Genomic DNA, 22,472 nt, shown 5'->3' on the forward strand with positions numbered 1-22,472 from the left:
GATGATTGGAAAAGTACTGATACTGATATAGAAAACGACTCTGTTGCTCACAGAGGCAGCCACGAGGTGTGGGTGCTGGACAGCGTCCCCCGCTAGACCCCGGCGTTTCCTGTCCTCCAGGTGGTGGGGTGTGCCAGCTCTCCGTGGGGTGTGCCAGCTCTCCATGGGGTGTGCCAGCTCTCCGTGGAGTGGACCCCACTGGCAGTGCCCCAAGGGTCTGGGCTCCGGGTCTGGGGGCTGCGTCCACTGCTGCCCACAGTGCGTTAAATGGGCACGACCCTTGTCGCATACTCAACTGATGCCCCCCAGACACAGCGGGTGTTTGCACATGGGGCTGCTTCCTTCACTTTCTTCTTTCCAAACTATTTCTCTTTCAATTTCGCTTCCATTTTCTCAAGCGTTCGCCCTTTGCCTTCTTTTCCTGGTTCTGTCTTCTCCGAGGTTAGCGACCACCAAGCTGGACAGCAGTGTCACTTAACCTGCTCACTGGTGACACCGGGGCTTTAGACGCTCTCGACTCCAGCTCAGTGCCTTACGTGCTACAGACAGCTCAGACACTGTTGGTAAGGTCGGCGATTTAGGTTGAAATATTAAGAGATTTCTTGATAAGTGCACTGTGGAGATTCTGTAGAAACATCTCATGGTGAATACTTCCTTCTTTTATTTTTAAGCACTGCAGACCCTTTTTAAGAATGTATTTCCTTTTTTTTACATTAAGCTAAATGACATTATTACATTTGCCTGAGACATAGTATACTTTTACATCACTATTTACATTTATTGTTATTTAGTTCACCAGAATAAAGCTGTATGGATGAGATAAGCATTTCATGATGTGATTTTACTACACACAGAAGATCCAAAATAATGGTGTTGTGCTGAAGTCATGCGATTATGTTACAGTTCATTTGAAAATTGCACAAATAAAACCCAAATACTTGTAAGAAATAAAAATATTAATAATATAATTAAAGTCTCCTTTGACTACCGTCTTCACACTCTCAGAGAACCATTTTGGTTTTATCCTTGCAGAATGTATATATTTTGCATTTATATGTGTATATGTACTGCAAGGAAATACGTAATCTTCTATGTGTTTTTTTTTATATAAAAACCTTTCATGTTCTGGGCAGTGCAACTGTGGCTCAGTGGCCACCATGCAGAGGCTTGGCCGTCTCTCCTGGGCGCCCGAAACAGCGAGCTGTGCAAGGCAGGAAGGTGGCCCCTGAGATGGCCACACCCTGGTCCCCGGGCCCGGGAAATTGCAAAGGGGAGGTAAGGCTGCAGGTGGAATTCGGCCACTCCCCAGCTGACCTTGAGCGGGGAGCTCAACCTGGAGCCTCTGAGGGTGCAGTGTACCCACAGGGTCCCTGGAAATGAAAGGGGCAGCAGAAGAGGAAATGAGAGTGACTGGTGCCAGGAGGGCTAGCTCACCAGCTCAGCTTGAAGGCGCAGGGTGGGACTGCAAGCCGAGACCACAGGCGACCTTTTCCTCCTCACCCCTCGGGAAGGACCCAGCCCTGCCGACAACCTTGTCGGACTTCTGAACTGTAAGATAATGTGCATTGTTTCAGCCTCTGCCTTTGTGGTCACTGGGCACAGGAGTGGCAGGGCTGTATGATGGGGTGGGGCTGAGTGTGTCTGGACATTTAGGAGTGAGGGTACCAGGAGCTAATGTGCACTGAACACTCTCTATGTGACCGGCCCTGGGCTAAACATCTCTCCGAATTACCCCCCTGAAGCTTTGCAATACCGCTGTGACCTTTCAGATGGGGAAACTGAGGCCCGCTCCTCATGCCTAGTGTATGTAGGGGCTGAGATAGCTGCAGACCCCTCTCTGGCGTCCACGTTGTGTAAGGCCTGAGGAGCCGCCATTAGCGGTGCTTTTAAAGTTTCACACGTGTTTTCCATTTTGTTCCATAACCGACCCATTGGTTTAATTTAAGAAGTTATTTTAAATTACTTGCCTCATTATAGGAAAGAAAACACCAATATAAGTTTCCTGCTTTGGTCCATTGGTTAATCAGCCTTTTAATTTCTGACAGTTGGGCTGTAGGAAGGAAGCTGTACCTGTGTGCTGGCTTGGGAGAATTATGAATGCTGATCCCTCTCATGGGGCAGCTGTTTCTTTTAATCCCTGTTCAGCTGTAGGCTGGAAACTTGAATAGATTATCTCCATGGAGATGTGACCTGCCCAGCTGTGGGGATTGACCTTTGATTAGAGGGCGATATGACGCCACCCATTCCAGGTGGGTCTTGATTAGTTTACTGGAATCCTATAAAAGAGTGGGAGAGCCGCACAGCCAGAGACCTTTGAAGAGGAAGAGGGAAAACACTCCTGGGGAGCTTCATGAAGCAAGAAGCTTGGGGAGAAAGCTAGCGGACGTCGCCATATTTGCCATGTCCCTTCCAGATGAGAGAGAAACCCTGAATGTCATCAGCCTTCTTGAACCAAAGTACCTTTCCCCAATGCCTTAGATTGGGTATTTCTATGGTCTTGCTTTAATTTGGACATTTTCACAGCTTTAGAACTGTAAATTTAGAACTTAATAAATTCCCCCTTTTAAGAACCATCCTGTTTCTGGTATGTTGCATTCTGGCAGCTAGCAAACTAGAACAGCCTGGTCCGTGGTTCTGGCCGCCGCTGCTGCTGCCCCTTGCTGGCCTGGTGACCCCGTGTTGGGAATGGCGGCCCAGTTAGCTGTGTGGCCGCTGGCTTCTGCAGGGTTTCACCGCGCAACACGCACGGAACACTGCCGGGGAGAGTTTTTCACTGGGAGCCCTTTTAAGAGGGCACGTGTTGTGGTAGGCAGACTCACACCCTCCCCCTCTCTACATGGGAAATGACTCCCAGGAGTGTGGACCTCCCTGGCAACGTGGGACAGAAATCCTAGAATGAGCTGAGACTCAACATCAAGGAATTGAGAAACCCTTCTTGACCAAAAGGGGGAAGAGAAAAATGAGACAGAATAAAGTGTCAGTGTCTGACAGATTCCAAACAGAATCGAGAGGTTATTCTTATGCATTATATAGACATCACGTTTTTAGTTTAAGGTGTATTAGAGAGGCTGGAGGGAAGTGCCTGAAACTGTAGAGCTGTGTTCCAGTAGCCATGTTTCTTAAGATGAATGTATAATGATATAGCTTTCTCAAAGTAACTGTGTGATTGCACAAACCTTGTTCTGATGCTTCTTTTATCTATGTTATGGACAGATGAGTAAAAAATATGAATTTAAAAAAGTATATAATGGGGAAATAAATGTTAAAATAAGTTGGGTAGATGGAAATACTAGTGGTCAATGAGAAGGAGGGGTGGGGGTATGGTATATATGAGTTTTTTCTTTTTATTTCTTTTTCGGGAGTGATGCAAATGTTCTGAGAAATGATCATGGTGATGAATACATAACTATGTGATGATACTGTGAGCCATTGATTGCACACCAAGTATGGAATGTTCATACGTTAAGAATGTTGATTGATTTTATTAATAAAAATTAAAAGAAAAAAATAGAGGACCCATGTAGGCCAAGAGGTCGTGGCTCAGCTGGCATAGGGACCGCTCTCCCAGGAGACCGTCAGCGAGCGGATGAAGCCAGCACGGGAGCCACGGCCTGCATCCCGGGCCCAGGTCTGTATATTCCTTTTCCAATTGTGCTCATGTCAAGGTCACTAGTCCAGGCCCCGTGGGCAATGCCACACACATCATGCCCTACGGGATTTTCGGTTCAGAATCTGTCTCATTATTTTATGTTCTTGTTATTTTCTCAAGCGTATCGCCCAAGTTCCTTTTTCCAAATACTGATGTACGTTCCTATTTGAAAACATCATTTTACAGTTTTCTAACAGTTACTCACAAACCATCGTTTAGATCCCACAGGGGATTGGGGAACCCACTGTTGCAAGAAGTGGCGGGGCCCATTTCAGGCCGAGAGACAGGGAGTGCCAAGCATATTGAGAGGTTGGAAGCTGAGAACACTGCAGGGCTGGGGACGAGGAGGGGGTGCGAGCGGAGAGGGCATTCCCCAAGGGCCCAGCAACGCATGGACAGGCTGTCGGGTGAGATTGAAGTTGCCAGATTTGAAGGCCACAGGCGGAGAGGCTGTTGGGAAGTGACTGCAGCCGTCCATGGAGGTGATGGTGGCAAAGGACCAAGGAAAGGGGATCAGACTGGAATTCAGAGGAAATGGAGCCCTCAGCATCTGGGGTTGGGGTGAGGTGGAGTGAGGTGGGGGAAGCGCAGTGAGAGGGCACTGGAGGCCCTAGAACTTAACGTGCTGCCTTTTACCTGAACACATCCTTGAGAGGTAGACTCGCAGGTCACGTCAGCTCACACGAAGGAGTGCCGTGTTCTTTGTGATATTACTGAGCCATGTTCATTTTAGAGAATAAAAGGATTTGGTGTCCTGATTAGAGAATTTGAGTGCTGTTTCTGCAACTGGAATTAAAAGGTCAAACCTGGGGAGTGGTAGGGAAGCTGGGGTCATTACAATCGGATGAACTTAAACCTAATTTTTGGTATGTCCTTTAACTCGGGAATTGCCTAGCTGAATACATGTATTTTCATATTTATTTCCTTAATTTATCTTCTGCATTGCTTCTGAAAGTGCTGGGAGCCCAGAATACTTCAATCAAAACTGAGAAAACAGATTAGAAATGGATTTATATTGCATACAGTGTTTTTTTTTTTAAGGTTAATTGATTTCCTTATGTGACATTACCTCAAAGTATTTTGCTTTTTCTTGGCAAGCACAGGCTTCCCGATTTGTTCCTGAACAGATAATAAAGATGAGTGGGGAGCTTTGGCTTGGGTTACAGGTGAAAGTGGGTGTGTTAGTTATTCCTTGCACGGCACCACTGGATTAGGAGATGGGTTTCCTGTGCTGGGATAAAGCCTGGCTGGCAGAGACCCTTCAGAGGTCCTGTTCCAATGCTTTCCTCACATGTGCCTTTTTTTTTTTTTTTTAAAGAGAGAGGGAGGAAAGGAAGGAAAGACAGAGAAGGAAGGAAGGGAGGAAGAAAGGGAAACATTTTTAAACATTTTCTTGTTTTATTATATTTTGTTTGTTTGTTTTTTACATGGGCTGGGGCCGGGAATCGAACCGGGGTCCTCCGGCACGGCAGGCAAGCACTCTTGCCCGCTGAGCCACCGCGGCCCGCCCTCACATGTGCCTTTTAAGTTTAAATGCCGGCTGGCGCCGATGGCCGCCACTGATTTCACAATTCTACTCAACCCGGATACGGGGCCCGTCGGGCGACTCAGTCCCAGGCCCATGAGTCCAAGTACCAGTTGGGTTTGGTGGAACTAGCCTCCTTCTCTCTGAGCCCCAGGCTCTCCGCTCTCCTGCCATCAGGGCCTCGCCTCTCCCTGTGTGAGCTGTTATCAATTTCAGTGGCTATGGCTTGTTACCTCTGTTTGCACTGTAACTAGAAATTTGATAAGGTTACATGCCTGTCGGGTGACTTAGATGTCAGTTGCAGATGAAGCAAAGCAATTCGGACAAGTCAAACATAGGTGCAGGGAAGGGGAACGAGGGTGGCCTCCTGGGAGAAGAAAGGAAAACCTCCTGCAGCTTCACTTACTTTCTCTTTCATCTTTAGGTCAGTACCTTCGCTTCTTTAATTTGTCCCTTCTTAAGGGAATGTGACATGGTGACTTTGGCTTCCCTCGAAAGGGCAGTGAAGCGGAGGCTTCCTTTGGAGGTGATGGCTGGCATTTCGGGAGATTTAACTTTGGGCGTCCTGATAAAAACATCTGAGTCTGGGAACGTTATCTTAGGCAAGCTGAAGACTGAGGGTCTTGGAAGACAAGGATTTTTAAATCCCAGTCTAATCTTGGACGTATGTTACAGAGAGACTAAGACATTTCGTAAATGGTGCTCCTTTCCTTCGGCCCTAGTTAAGAGACCGTTTTGCTTTGTGGTGTGTTATTTGTCGTCCTGAGATCTGCAGACCAGATAGTGATTCGATGAGGGTTTTTTCTTTGGCTTGTCATATCTCCTGTTGGATTAGAAGGCATCTAGAGCCTTTCATGAATTGGTTTTAAGTTTCTTTTTGGACCCCTCCTCCATTTTCTCTGGTTGAGTCATTAGCAGGTGTCTCTGTGCTGTCCCGATATCTGAATCTCCTTACGGTCCGCGTTCTGTATTGATCTTTGCTTTGACATTTACTTCGGCAGAAGATTCTTCTTAATTTTTCCAGGGTTGGGATTGGCTAGTAGTTCACTACATTCAAGGTTAACACATCCGAGGGAGGGTGCTGGGAGGGGAGGCGTACTTCTCGCCCCCTGCCCCTTGGTTTGTGAAATTATGCAATGTAGGTATTCCAGTGTAACTCATCTTCACATGGGTTTCATTATTCTCTGCAAGCACAATTCAGAGGAATAAAAATGAATTCATATTCAGGGTAGTTTTGCTTGAGTTTATTTAAAGAAACAAACACACCCGGTCCCTATAATAGCTCCTGCTACTGATGTATTGATGGTGCCGACAAAGAGAAAACCCAGAGCAGATGGTTTCCAAACGTGGAGCCACCTGGTTCTCTGGCAGTGACAGCTTATTCCTGTTTCCCGAATAGCTTTACTCTCGTGAATTGTGAAATGTACGAGGGAGAGTCTCATGGACTCAGGCCAAAGAACATTCCGAAATTGGGATCATTAAGCAACATTAGAACATTATCCACGCTGACCTCAAACTAGTCGTTCTCTCCCACTTCCATTATTTTATAGACCCGTTATTTTTCTTTTTTGTCTTTGTAACTGTATAATCCAGTTCTTCTGTGTCTCCACCTTGTAAAGAAAAAAAATACTATTGCCTCCTGAGATGTTTACTCTGGGAGTAAAAGGCCCTTCGTCTTTTTGGGAAGCCGGTGACCCCGGACCCACTGTTTTCAGCCCCACAGGGGCCTCTGGGTCAGCAGAGCAAGAGAGGACGTAACTGTCCCTGCAGTACCAGAAAACTATATTGAATCATGAAGCTGGAAACTTGACAGAACACAATCAGGATAATATCGTAATGGGCGGGCCACAGTGACCCAGCAGGCAGAGTTGTCACCTGCCACGCCGGACACCGGCGTTCGATTCCTGGTGCCTGCCCATGCGGAAAACAAAGCAAAACGAAACAACAAACAAAGATAATGTTTTCATCGATGTGTAGACGTATGCAGTAGTTTCTCTAATTATAACATTGAACCTTAACCTTGGGGCTGCCTTGAATTATTTAGAATCTGGTTTTTCCTGTTGAAAATTGGAACAGTCAATTTAAAAGTAAAAATATCGACTAGATGACAGACTTTTCTGAGTTGTTGTTTTAAGCCCACAATTATCTTCAAGTTTCATTTTGGGGGAGTGGCCTTCATTATTCATTCACTCGCTTGACCAGCACCTGCAGAGCAGCTGGTTAGTGGGGCTGTGGGACTGTCCACTAGCCACACTGGCTAAGTGTGGCCGTGCAGGGACAGACATGAATGAATGCAGCTTACACTATTTGTTTACACTATTGTTAAAATCTAGCCTTTTAAAATAAATTTACTTTCATTAAAATGATATCTTGGTATAAGTGAAAGTCCTTGAAGTTTGCAAAATGACTGAATTACCGTCTTGTCTTGTGTTCAGGGTGGAAAGAGCCAAGACCTGGAGGTTCAAAGGCTAGCGCTGCTGCTCAGTAGGTGGGGATCCTGGGCTCCTGTCTGCACCACTGAGCCTCAGCTTCCTGTATTCTTTGGGAACCTTGGCTGCAAGTGGTAGAAACCCCACCCTCATTAACTTGAACAAATGATAATTTATTTTGAGGACATTGGGGTACAAAATCCAAGGGTTGGAAGGTGCCCTCCTGGGCTTCTGGAATAGAGGGGTTCAACACTGCTGGGGCTGCTCTCATTTTCGCAGTCAACTGTGTGTGTTTCTCTGGGGGCGTGGGGGCTGGAGACAGCCATCGGGAGTCCCAAAGGTTTATTCCTTAGAGCTTTGGACTCACTCTGTACTTAGACCCCTGATTTCCAAAGCCCCCAAACATCTTGAATTGGAGGCTTAGGCAAGTGAAGGAAGTGCCCCAGGTGAGAAGATGGAGCTCCTGGAGAAAGCCTAAGTGACGGGAGCCCGTTTTCAGGTGAGCTGAACAACAGGTTTCCACTGCATTTCTTGTAGGTAAGGAGCAGCGAGATAGCCCTCCCTTTTCCCGGTGGTTTTGGAAACTGGGCAGGTGGTCTGCAGAGCGCCCTGCACAGCCACTGATGCCTGGTGGGTCTCGGGGAAATCACAGCTGATACCACGGAGCTGGGATCTAACCCACCAGTATTTCTTAAACTTGAGTCCTGTGTTCAGTGCTTGGCTCTGCCTGGAGCCAGGCAGCCCACCATCGTCTTCTCAGGACAAAGGTGCTGATGTATTTACTTCTAGGAGCTTCTTCCCTACCGAAGACCTGTTTTCTAGTTGTATTCGATTTCTAGTGGTAGCATAGATATATTAATAAACTGCGACAATTTCTATATCAGTGTTTTAAAAAAGGTTCTGAATTAAGGAAAGAATCCTTTAAATTATTCGATTAAAATGGCTTGATCAGATCCATCAGTTTTCCTGTACACAAAACCATCCATTATGGAAGCGATTTCAGTGGCTCATTTAAATGTCTTTTTCTTTTGCAGTCGTTCTTTTTCGTTTTTGCTGTGTTAGAGTTTATTACAATTATTATTTTTTTTCAGTTTTGTGGAACTGGTTTTTCTAACAGCCCAGCCGGGTTTAACTTGGTAGACGGTGCCATGCGGGTGGAGGGGTAGAGGGGGATAATTTTAATAATGGTGTTGGTCTGTTAGGGAGCAGGGGTGTGTGTGTGTGTGTGTGTGTGTGCGTGTGTGTGTGTGTGTGTGTGTGTGTGTGTGTGCGTGCCATCTTTGCTCTCCTCGTTTGTGGCACTCAGTGGGCGGTGGGTTTTCATTCCCATCGCTGTTTGTGTTGGTGCCACCCTGTTTGCATAATCTTGATTTTAACCTTTTTTTCTTATCTTCACCGTGGTTTGGTAATAGCTTTTCTTTTCTGAATCAACCCTTCTCCTAATCTTTAAAAATTCAAAATTCACATGCAAGAATGCTCCCTGTTGCACTTTTTATTCCGACTCTAGCTTAACCCTGTATGATAGCTTCTGGTTCAAAATAATTTCAGTAATATTCTACTTGATGTGTGAATTAGACTATTCGTATTTAAAAGTTACAATCATGGTATGAGACAAGACTGGTTATCTCTTAAAGACAGTGTGTGGCCAGAAGTCAAAATTCATTAATTGTCCAAATGCTTAAATGTGATTAAAAAATAACATGATAAGAGATAATGCAAACTGGTACTCATCTGGCTGTTTGAATCGTCTTCTTCAACACTACATCAGATGTTAGAATATTCACTAATTTTTGCCTCTTGGGTACCTGAATAGTTAGTTAAATGCATGATACTTTAGTTTTCTGAAAACGCTAACCTCCGCCATCACTGAACACCAGATTTACTCCCCCGAGTAATTTATAACTCTTCAGCAGAATTTGGTTGATTTGCTATATTTTCCTATTTGTGAAATTCTTGGTGAAAATTTGAATTTATGAGTATGTATCTCAGGCCCGTATTTTCTTTATGAATGTAGATACAAATTTTTGCTTGGAGTCAGTATTTCCACCACTGATACAATTTTGATCATGTTTTTAAATTTTCTATCCTGTTCCTTACTAATAGAAAATTTAAACGATTGTGTTCTTCAGAAGACATTTGAAGAAATACCTGAAAACGGATACTCTAATGAAAGGTGTAGGTTGTGTTAAATGTTACTTTGTGTGATAATCCTTGTCCCTTTCATGGCACTGCAGGTTCTAGTAAAGATAATGGATTAACTGAAAATTCTAAATTATGCATATCTTCTGCTAGGAAATAGTCTGTTCTGGTCTCGTCTCTGCTTATTTACGGGAAGTTGTTTATGTCTGCCATGTGTTCAGTGAAACCCTTGTCACTCTGGAAGGCTTTTATTGGGAAGTGAATCGGATGACAAGCCTGGGAGGGGTCAGTGAGGGTGGACACTGGGCGTCTCCTGCTCATTATCCCGTGGACCCCCTCCAGCTCCCTTCTTTCAGCCACCGAACGGGATAGCGCGTGTGCCTGCTGGATGTATCTGAAGTTAAATGAGTACATATAGGTGTGTATATATAAAGCACCGTAGAAGTTTAACCCCCTGTGTCCATCTGTATTCCACCTTGATCCAGAGGTGTCCCCCCCTTCTGTGGGGGGACACACCCGGGGGGGTCCCCAGCCTGGCTCTGCACCTGGAGACCATGAAGGACCTGCCTGGGGCCGAGTGGACACTCAGGAGGTGCCAGGCGGTGTCATCATCATTTTGTGTAAATTCTCCGGAAAGTGCAGTCACTGTGGTGCTGCAGCTGTGCTTATTCCGTGCCTGGGAAGGCGGAGGCTTGGCGATGTCAGTGACTTGTCCGGTGTCCCGCGGCCAGGGAGCGACGGAGCCGGGGCTCGAGGTGACTTGTCCCTTTCCAGTCCTGAACTGTGACACCCTGGTGGCTTCGGGGTGGTTTTTAAACACATTGACTTATTGAGATATTAATTAAAATATACTTTGTTATTTATCTAGGGTATCTGTTTGGAATAGAATATCGATTTCAATTTTTTTTTTTATGTAAAAACACCCCAAATCCGATAAAGTTGAGTTGTGAATATGCATGGAAAACCGATGTGTCTGTAAATGTCAGGAAGTGCTTGTGCAGATGCTGCCGAAAGCTCAGTCAAAGCTTAGACATCTATGAGCATAATTTTACTGCTTTTTAATTATGTTTAAAATGGTAATTAGAATTTTAATTTTATTTAATTAACCATAAATTTACTAATTATAATAATAATTTGTAAGAAAGCCAATCTGCTTTTGCGCTCACTTCTTTGACTTAACATATGTTAAAATTAACTTCACCTTTTAAATCAGAGCCCATAATCAGATTTTGCTTTGTTGTTATTTAATTCCCATCTAGCACTGTGGGATTAACCAATTTTCTGCACTTTAGACTTTAAAAATACAAAACTAGATAGTAATCAATCATGAAATAGTTATTAAGCTTTTAATATATGCTTAGCATAGAGCACAACACGGTGAGTCAGAGAGAAGCAGATGGCTCACATTTCCCGGTACCTTAGAATCTACTGAATGGTACAAGATGCTACATAATTGAGCGCTACATTTTGCAGAGCCCACTAAGAGTTTTGCAGGGAGTTGAAAAATGGTGCAGGCCTCTCCGTCTCCCGTTGATGAAATGTGACGTGGCCATCCTGCCATGAAAGGTCATGGAATTGGCCATTGGCTTCGTGTATTACATGGAGGCTTTAAATTATGAAATGAAAGGCAGAAAGCGATGAGTCGGTGCTCAGGCTTCTGTCACACTTCCTGGCGAGGTAAGCTGCTTCCAGGCCCAGTAACCTTCTCCTTCCAAGCCCCTCCTCTCCTGGACCCGCCCAGCCGTCTGGTCTATTGTGATGGGTTGAGGCCCCTTGTCCTTTCATGTTCCACATTAATCTGTGTGTGAAGTCCCTTCTGCAGCCACCTTCACACTCTCTCGATTTCAGTTTTTCCTACTGTTTTCTTCAAATCAGTGTTTACTGACTCAGTTAAGGAGCTTTGTTAGGATGAAGCAAGCAGAATGGCTGGTTTGAGCTTCTGCATGGATATATAGTTGAGAAGTTAGAATTTAAGGGACGATTCTGATTGCTGAATCATTATATAGATATTCCTTTTTGCTTTCTGGTATATTGGAATAGACAGAGGGAGATACCTGAAGTCTCTGAACTGTAACCCAGCTGCCTTAATCTCTGATCTTGGGATTTCTTGATCCTTTATTTTGTGCCCTTGTGACTGTAAAACTCTGTGACTGACCCTCACTTGTACCCATGTTATCTGGCTTTACAGTATTGGAGTCCTGTGATCAGTGAAGACCGCTCCCAAAGTTTATTAACAAACGGCCTTGGGTCAGCCCAGAGCCAACCCACCCCGAGTCCAAAGTTATCTTGAGAACCAAAGCTGGATCTAACCGAAATGGGCCCGCCTGACATGCGCAGTAGCTTAGACTGTAACCTAGAAGTCACCTGTACCTCATTCGAATACTAAAGTCACACCCGTCTTCAGATTAGGACCACTTTCTCACATCTGTCCTGTGACTAAGCAGGTGATTAGTCTGTACACGCTCAATAATGCGATCGCCTCTAATTACAGCACCTGGGGCAGTGTGCTCATTATCCCCAAACCTGCCCATCATTTGATGCTATGAAACTATCAGAATCATTGCAGTTCAGAGAGACAGAATTTGGGGATGAGAGGCCATCTGCTCTCCTCCTATACACCTAGAATAAACTCTTTCTCTCTTTGAAACCTTCATGTCTCAGGAATGGGTCATCTGAGCACATCAGGCAGAGATATCACCCCCCCCCGCCGCCCACCTCTGTCTGCTGTCAGGTGTCCACATGGTCAGTTCGTGCGCCTTTTATGAGTAACCTCAACATTTCACCCGAGTCCTGGTTGCCATACTGCTTTTCTGTTGACCTCTGGGTACCTCAGCTTCCCCACCTGGGGTTTTAAAACCCTTTCCCTGCTTTCTTTGAGAATGTCTTCATGTGAAATATTTGATACATTTGAAAGAATAGTTGTAACTTTCACAGCTGGTGATCAAAGGGTCCTGTGCACTCAGCCCTCCGAAGTTAAGATCAAAACATCCACGTGCCCCTGTCCCTCCAGGCTGTTCATGGCCCCGGGGCTCTGGGCCCCCCAGACCTTTTTGAGGAGTAGCCTATTCTTTGTTTTTTGCCCCTGAGCAGACTTTCTGACATTCATCCATGTGATGGTGCTCATAGTTGAGGTTCATCTATTTCCTCTCCTGGGTTATACTGCGTTATGTAAACGCTCAGCAGTCGATTCCCCTCCTGGGTGTGGAGTTAGGCTGTTCTCAGAGCTTGTGACAATACATTATTGTGGACACGTCCTCGTGTCCCCCACAGGTTTCCATGGAGAGGGGCTGGAGTGGCTGGTTGAGGGCAGTGCCCCCTCTGACTTTAGTCCCAATGTTGTCCAACCTCCTTTTATCATTGGACAGTTTGCCAAATTGGTCCCAATTGGCTTCCTCCTTTAGAAATGGCTCTCTGCTCCAGGGGCCTTTCTTTTAGCAGTTTCCATTTTCCTTCATTGGTTTGTATGGTTGTCATATTAATAATTGTGGTACTTGCAGCATTTGGGAGCATGTCTCAGACTTAGCAAATACTCCGGGGTGCAGCTCTGCTCGCCACTTTGCTTTTCATCAGTTTTTCTGTTCTGAAGCAGGGCCGGAACCCGCAGTTTGCAGTCTGTGTCCCTCGGCAGCATCCTGTGAGTTTATTCGCCGACGACTTCCAACCCAAAATCAGATGCAGAGTGTCACGGAACATGCAACACTGGCACAGAGGCCACTTCTGAAATTTAGTGAAAAGAAGGAAATTAGTACTTGCTAATGACCTACCACGGGCAGGACTTCTCTTGGTGTTTTCATGGGTTGTTTGTTTAACCCTTTCTATCAGCCTGTGACATGTGGCATATCGCATTGCTTTTGTTTTTCCACTGTTTAGCTGAGGACTAAAAGTTGTAGAGAAATTGAGAAACTAAGGGCCACAGGACAGAATCCAGGTTCAAATTCAGCCTTTTGACTCTTGTTTTAGGGTTCCAGCCTGTGGTATAGGAATTCATACAGCATTTATATGAAATTATACATTTATGTCCATCTGAACGTAGTATACAGAATCGATAGTATGTAGCAGTTAATATTTGAAATAAGTACATTTTTAAAAAGTTGCCTGAAGCTGGAAGGCTACCGCCCAAAGCTCTTTGGCCAGGTCTGGAGGGGGGCCTGGGGAGGGGCTGGGCAGGGCTGCCACAGCACTCTGTGGGCCGAGGGGCCACCACCCCCCACTCTCCACCAGGGCTGGGGAGCAGCTGCCCTGCTCCATCATGCCCCTCCTGGGTGATATCACCGGGTAGCCAGATTCTGGACAACCATGCCACTCCGAGCCTGCTGTGCCCGAGGCCTGGGCCTCCCCCGCTGCAGGAGAAGCCCCCGTGGGCCTCTGCTCCCCCACCTCTGTGCCCTGGCCCCACCTGCCTGCCCTTCTGGGGGGCTTCAGGGTGCCACCTGCTCCCCTGTGGACCCTGTTCCGCCTTTGGTCTTCCAGTGTCCCTCAGTGTGGTGCCCTGGACCACCATCCCTGCCCCTTGCACCCGACTTTCCCACTTTCCTTCTCTCGTTGACGCGTGTCCTGATGCATGCTGGTTTTGGGCCAGTATGCCTGCAACTTCTCCCCTCTCCCTGTGAAGCCAGCCCCCCCAAGGGCAGAGGTTTCGGACTGTCCTCCTTGCTGCGTTGTCCCCTCACCGGGAATTGGACATGGCCTAGAGAGACTCAGCCAGTATGTGTGGAATGAACGGCGGCTTCCCTGAATGGGCGTCTGCAGACAAGGCCCCAAGAGTGACCATACTGGAGTGTACCACTGCTGTGCCCGCTTACGGAGCAGCCTGGGAGGCAGGGCTAGGGGAGGTGGGGGCCTGGGAGGCGGGGCTAGGGGAGGTGGGGCCCTGGGATGGGGCCTGGGAGGCGGGGCTAGGGGAGGTGGGGCCTGGGAGGCGGGGCTAGGGGAGATGGGGCCTGGGAGGCGGGGCTAGGGGAGGTGGGGCCTGGGAGGCGGGGCTATGGGAGGTGGGGCCTGGGAGGCGGGGCTAGGGGAGGTGGGGCCTGGGAGGCGGGGCTAGGGGAGGTGGGGCCTGGGAGTCGGGGCTAGGGGAGGTGGGGGCCTGGGAGGTGGGGCCTCGGAGGCGGGGTCCTGGAGGGCCTGGGAGGCGGGATTTGGGGAGGTGGGGGCCTGGGAGGCGGGGCTATGGGAGGTGGGGCCTGGGAGGTGGGGCCCTGGAGGGCCTGGGAGGCGGGGCTAGGGGAGGTGGGGCCTGGGAGGCGGGGCTAGGGGAGGTGGGGGCCTGGGAGGCGGGGCTAGGGGAGGTGGGGCCTGGGAGGCGGGGCTAGGGGAGGTGGGGGCCTGGGAGGTGGGGCTAGGGGAGGTGGGGCCTGGGAGCTGGGGCTAGGGGAGGTGGGGGCCTGGGAGGTGGGGCTAGGGGAGGTGGGGCCTCGGAGGCGGGGTCCTGGAGGGCCTGGGAGGCGGGGTTTGGGGAGGTGGGGCCTGGGAGGCGGGGCCCTGGGGTGGGGCCTGGGAGGCGGGGCTAGGGGAGGTGGGGCCTGGGAGGCGGGGCCCTGGGGTAGGGCCTGGGAGGAGCAGGGCCAGAGGAGGGGTGGACTCTGGTTCTGGCTGGCGCAAGTGGGGCAGTGCGGTTGTGCTGGGAATAGGAAGCTTGAGGCTCAGTGGAGCTGATCCTAGTAGATCAATGGTGCTGGCACTTCCTTTCTACTTCTGGGCTGGGTCTGTGTTCGCTCCCGCATGCCCCTGACTCTGCCCTTCCTACACTCCCCCCACCTCACCCGCCCACCCCTGCTGCCCTGACGCTCCAGCTAAACTGATTCCCTGGACACAGGATTCCTTTCTGAATCTGGAGCTGGGCCGCAGCACACCCTTCTTCCACTGTCACCCCTTCTTTCTCCCCCTGCCCCCTTCTCCCTCTCCTGAGCCTTGCTGAGCGACTCCCTGGAGTCCAGCTCTGTGTGGGGCCTGGGCTTCTGGCCTTGGGAAGAACTGGTGCTGGCAGCGCCTCTGATGCTGTCGGGACTCTCGGGCTTGGCTTCCTCCTTATAGGGTGGGGTCAGTGACGGCCACCGCACAACCTCCACAAGTGCCGGCCCTGGGCCCCCTTTCCTGGAATCCCTGTCCACATCCCTGAGCTGAGACTCAGGACACCGCCTGCCTTCTGTCCCTGGGTTGCAGGGTGCGGCGCTCTCACTGGCTGGTGGAGATTTTGTTATTTGGTGGCGATCATAATATTAGTGATAAACATAAGAATAACGATTATGGAGTACTGCTTGCTTGATAAATATCATGCACCTGTATTAAGTCATGTGGTCCTGTCCTTACGAACTGTAAAATAGCCATCACTACCACCACCACCTCCACCACCATCACCACCATCATCACCACCATCACCACCACCACCACCACCACCACCACCACCACCACCACCACCACCTCCACTGCCACCACCACCATCACCATCACCATCACTATCACCACCACCACCACCACCATCACCATCACCATCACTATCACCACCAACACCAACACCATCATCACCACCACCACCATCACTACCACCATCACCACCATCACCACCAACACCACCACCACCACCACCAACACCATCACCACCAACACCACCATCACTATCACTATCACCACCACCACCATCACTACCACCACTACCATCACCACCACCGCCACCATCACCACCAACACCACCACCACCACCACCACCACCTCCACCGCCACCATCACCACCACCACATCACTACCACCATCACCACCACCACCACCATCACCACCACCATCACCACCACCACCACCACCATCACCACCGCCACCATCACCGCCACCGCCACCATTACCACATCACCACCACCACCATTACCACCACCACCACCATCACCACCAACACCAGCACCATCATCACCACCATCACTATCACCACCACCACCATCACCACCGCCATCACCACCACCACCGCCACCATCACCGCCACCGCCACCATCACCACCACATCACCACCACCACCATTACCACCACCACCACCATCACCACCACCACCACCATCACCACCAACACCAACAACACCAACACCATCATCACCACCATCACTATCACCACCACCACCATCACCACCAACACCAACACCATCATCACCACCATCACTATCACCACCACCACCACCACCACCACCACTATCACCACCACCACCATCACTATCACCACCACCACCACCACCACCACCACCAACACCAACACCAACAACACCAACACCATCACCACCACCATCACCATCACCACCACCACCACCACCACCACCACCACCATCACCACCACCACCACCACCACCACCATCACCACCACCACCACCACCATCACCACCACCACCACCACCATCACCACCACCACCACCACCACCATCACCACCAATACCAACAACACCAACACCATCATCACCACCATCACTATCACCACCACCACCATCACCACCAACACCAACACCATCATCACCACCATCACTATCACCACCACCACCACCACCACCACCACTATCACCACCACCACCATCACTATCACCACCACCACCACCACCATCACCACCAACACCACCAACACCAACACCATCATCACCACCATCACTATCACCACCACCACCATCACCACCAACACCAACACCATCATCACCACCATCACTATCACCACCACCACCACCACCACCACCACCACTATCACCACCACCACCATCACTATCACTACCACCATCTCCACCATCACCATCACCACCACCACCACCACCACCACCACCACCACCACCACCACCACCACCACCACCATCACCACCAACACCAACACCATCATCACCACCACCACCATCACTACCACTATCACCACCACCACCACCACCACCACCATCACCACCAACACCAACACCATCATCACTATCACCATCACCACCACCACCATCACTACCACCATCACCACCACTATCACCATCATCACCACCGCCTCCACCACCATCATCACCATCACCACCACCACCGACTCCATCACCACCATCACCACCACCATTGTGGTCATTGTCATCACACTGATTTACAGGTGAGACCGTCTGGCCTTTGGCTGCGCCTGGTCCTGTACCCCGTCCTGCATGGTCCTGGCAGTGGACCTTAGGCCCCATGCACCTGGGATGTGTGACTCTGCTGTTAATGTTTCTTTCTTTCATCTCCCCTCTTTCTCATTAGGTCAAGTACAAAAGGGATTTTGAAGAAAGCAAAGGGAGGGGCTTCAGCATTGTCACCGACACCCCCGAGCTGCAGAGGCTGAAGAGGACCCAGGAGCAAATCAGCAACGTAGGTGGCTGCTTATTCCGTGGCTTTATGACCCAACCGCGGGTTTCCGGTTAGGGTGTGGGCTGGGTCATGGGGTTCCCTTTGCCGTGTGTGTGTACCAGGCATACCCAAAGATAAGCTGCCATTGGCGATCACCCCCCCCCCCCCCCCATTGAGTTCACCGCACTTAGCAGGAGCTGAACACTTTAGACATCTGACGGTACAATTAGAAGTGTGTTCGGAAATACGGTCCTTGCTATTAAAAGTAGTTGTAATACAGTATTGGGGTATCCCAGTTTGAATGGTTCTCAGCTTTTGAAGTTTTCCAAAATAGTACTTTTATAATTAAATTAAAAAAAACTGATAGTGATTTATTTGTTGTAGATAAGCACATAAAATATGCATATAAGTTACCTACTTTATAAACTTATTTGCTAATTATGCATATATGAGATTTCAACACTTTAAATGAGATGCTTGCTTAAATGAGGTATGATACCTACTCTTTGAAATAAATGGTTCTATATGTAGTTGCGTCGGAAGCTTCATCCTTTTTGGTGATAATATATTTTTTCTTGATAAAGAAAATCAAGATTAGCAGAAGTTCAGGACATGTTAGGGATTGAACATTGTTAATTCAGTACTCATTAAGAATAAACTGGTTTTCTTAATTTTGTAATCCATCACAAGAATCCGTTTTGTAATTACAGAATCTATAATTTTGCAATATGTTTTGTCCAAAGCATTGTATGTTAAAAGGCATTTTTTTCCCCAGGAAAAAAGTACTTCGGTGTTAGATATCCAAGACAAAATCTGAATAAAAATCTATAACTGTGTATGTGATATAAAAGTCTGAGCAAACATGAAAATTCATACCATTTTTTCCCGAGAAGTGTATTTTGGATGTCATTTGTACAGTCATTAAAATTTGTATATCTAGATGAAATAAGTGATATAGCTTTTAATTTCCAAGAAATATTTTATCAGCAGATGGTTTTAAACTCACTGCTATCACCCTGGCATCTATAAAAACGGCAGTTTGCAGATAGACTTATGGTGCATGATTTGAGAGAAAATGGATTTGCCCAAAGTTCAAAAACAGAATTATTTGACATGTTAAGATTGCATTTAGGAAGTGGGTTGAGGCAGAGTAAACTGTTTGTTTCGTTGCATTTCCTGAGGTTTGCACACACCTACTCTTTGAATGTTCAGTTTACATCAGTGAGGACTTTCTCCTTTGAAGAGGAAGGGTTTATGCTTTCGTCCCATAGTTTTTATATCTGACAGCTCACCAATCATGAATACTGAAGATCTCTTTCTTTCTTCCTCTTTGTGGGTTCCTTAAATCAAAAACTTATTTTCACTTTTAAGAATGACATGCAATTAAGAGGTATATTCTATTTGCAGTTATAGTCAGTTGCATTTCTTTCTTTGAATTGTCTTTGGAGAACATTGTTTTTTCAAAAACAAACATAAAATTATATCATAAATCTTCAACTATCACAGAAATTTATTTCAAAAAAAGAATTAAGCATTTCTACTAAAGAGATCCACATGCCAGTGAGTGTAAGAATTGCAGTTTATTCAAAGGTAAGCATTTTTATTTATATTGAAATTAAGTCAGTATTCATATTTAATAAGAAAAGGACTGATTGTTTCATCAACCTTTATCATTAGCAGGAACGTTCATTTTATTCAATGCCAGATGTCATTTGCAGAGCCATTCTTAATTATGCAAAAAACTCTATAAAACAGGTATGTACTACTCTCTATTTATTATATATATCGCAGTATATACAAAATACCATTTAGATTAAACTTATAATTTGGATAAAGTTGAGTCTTAAAAGCATATAGTTTTGGCAGCATGTATTTTTTATTTTTGTTTATTTATTTGTTTATTTTACATGGGCAGGCACCAGGAATCGAACCCAGATCTCTGGCATGGCAGGTGAAAATTCTGCCACTGAGTCACTGTTGCACCGCCTGGCAGCACTTTTTAAAAAACAAAACAAAACAAAACAAAACAAAACAAAACATTGCAACGTCTCAGTGTTAGGAACCACAGCAGTCCTAGATGTGGTTTGCTTGGCTGCGATGGGGCATAGTAATGTTAGAAAAGCAGTAAAAATACAGATTCCACAATATTACTGTTGGGTGTCCACTCCTGAAGAGGAATAGGCTGGTCATATTCCAAGGTCTTGTGGATTTATGACTCATTTACGAGGCTGTAACTTCATGAACGTTTTCCCTTACCTCTCAGGGTTTTCTGTAATATTCAGTGATCCTTTGCTCTGAGAACCTCGGGTTGAATGCAGAGGTGGTACTTCGGCGAGTCCAGTTTTCCGTATCACTTGCAAATAAACGCAGATGCTGACATAGATCGCCATATCGAGGCCGCTGTTTTTGAAGGAAACCTGGATTTGTCAGTTTTGAGAGGATGAGGGTGAGAAAGTGTCCAGTGGAGATCCAAGTTGGATCCGAGGCAGGACAGAATGGAGCTGACTCACCCTGGAAAGTAGAAGCGGTTTGGGACTGCGAGTCTTACATCTACGCTCCAGGTTTAATAGAGGCAAGTTAGGGGCCTCTGTCTGCAATCTTTCCTTTTCCTTTCACTTCATTTTGTACTTGTTTTTGGTTTATTCTATCCTGGAATATTCTGTGGATCTTTCTAAGCTTCCTTCAATACCCTCTGGACTAAAGAAAGCATAGAGACATGAAGCAGTGAATTTGGTGACAACCCCAAGGTATTGGATGGGCATTTTTAATTGCTCATTCTGTGTCAGTGTCATGAAATTCTTTTCAGCCACTCTCAATTTCATTTGTCTGGGATTTCAGATCATTTGAAAATGCTCACCTCGTCTGCACGTGTGAGTGAGGTGTGGGATAGAATACGACTCTAAATTTCAAATGGTGTGTAGAATGGGCAAGACCCTGGCTTCCTTCCTTTGGGGTCTGCGATGACAAGGTATCTAACAGGTGAGGTTCGTGAAATGCTGCAGTGTAAAATTCTCCTGTGTTCCCTACTTAGTGTAGCTGCAGGAAGAACAAGAGAAGAGAGGGGATTTCAGAATTTGTTAAATGGGTGGGAAGAAATAGAACTTGGCATCTAAAGTAAAGCAAAAAGGACCTTTCCTGAAATTCCAGAAGATGTCTTCATTTTATTTATGTAATTAGGTTGAATTTGGTTGCTTGCAAGATCGCATCTTGGACATGGAAACTGGCTAAGTACTAGACTTGGAGGCTATTTGTCCTGGAAGCCAGAAACTGCAGCCAAGCCACTTAGTTGGAGCACATGCTCAGAAGCACAGATCTTGATTCAAGCATGGTCTGCAGAAAGCAGCAGTTTTGGGCTGAGCCAGCTTAGGGGCTGGGGGGCAGCAAGCTCAGTCTTGCAGACCCTCCCACCTAAGCCCCCCCCCCCTTGCGCCCCACACCCAGACTCCAAGGCAAACATTGAGAAATGGCAGAGATATGCTGACCCAGCTGCCCATTTCCTCTAAAGCACAACACACAGGGTGAACTGAGGAGTCCTGCAACTTTGGGCATTTGAAAACCCCTTTCCCTGTTCTTCTGGCTCTAGTTCCTGTGGGTCCTTGCCAGGGCTGCCTTAGCTCCCAGATGCCCCCTCCTCCTGTTGGCAGGTAGAGCACCTGGGCTCCCTGCAGCAGGACAGCAGAGCAGCGTCATGGCCATGTGCCCTGGCCTCAGCTCGCCTCACCTGCACCGCCATGGGTGAGTCCCCACCTGCGTAAACCCAGCAGTGAAATGGTAGCATCAGTACCCAGGGAGATGTTTACAGCCTCTGTGCTGTAGCTGAAAACTGGATGTCTATTTTCTAATTTATTTCAGGGGCGAGAGAAACACCACTGGAAAGGAAAGGGAGATACAGCGTTGATGACAAGATCCTGACTCTTACAGACTGAGTGCAATGGTAAGTGTGCCGTCATTTGTTCTGCCAGCGTGTGTGCTTGTCCTCGACACACAGAGGGAATCGGTGTGCATTTGAATCATTGGCTTCCGGACACCTTGAGAACCCCCTTTCTTCCATCACTACCCACAGACATGGCTGACAGCAGTTTTGTTGGGCGCCGCATGCGCTTTCCCTTGTCCTCCCATGGCCTCAGGTTTTGGTCCTCTCCCCTGTTTCCCAAGGCCCCTTTTCCCAACTCGTTTCAATTCAGCACCCCCACTCATAAGAAATGCTTACTTGCTTTAGAAGAAAAGCTAGGACTGATGCATTTTTAACATTCTAGAAGAAAATATCCTCTCTGTGGTTTGATATTGAAATGGGCTTATTTTTAGTTTTCTTCTGATACAGCTGCAGAATTTTTCATTGAATTCATAGAATGTGAAATAAATTGGGTTCCCATTAATAAGTTCACATGGAGACTGCTGATTTAGTTCTCAGAGATCTGAGGAGTTGG

At 47.4% G+C, this 22,472-nt stretch overlaps 1 protein-coding gene across 2 annotated transcripts in view; it reads left to right on the forward strand.

The window, feature by feature from the left end:
* Positions 1-22,472, forward strand: part of NEBL (nebulette) — a 331,368-nt gene that overhangs the window by 158,485 nt on the left and 150,411 nt on the right. For both annotated transcript variants that reach the window (XM_077154361.1, XM_077154367.1), the window contains exon 4: positions 17,959-18,066. In XM_077154361.1, the coding sequence (XP_077010476.1) occupies positions 17,959-18,066 (108 nt within the window). The remainder of the gene's footprint in view (positions 1-17,958; positions 18,067-22,472) is intronic.

Source organism: Tamandua tetradactyla, chromosome 1 (assembly GCF_023851605.1).
Source record: "Tamandua tetradactyla isolate mTamTet1 chromosome 1, mTamTet1.pri, whole genome shotgun sequence".
Classification (NCBI taxonomy): Eukaryota; Metazoa; Chordata; class Mammalia; order Pilosa; family Myrmecophagidae; genus Tamandua; species Tamandua tetradactyla.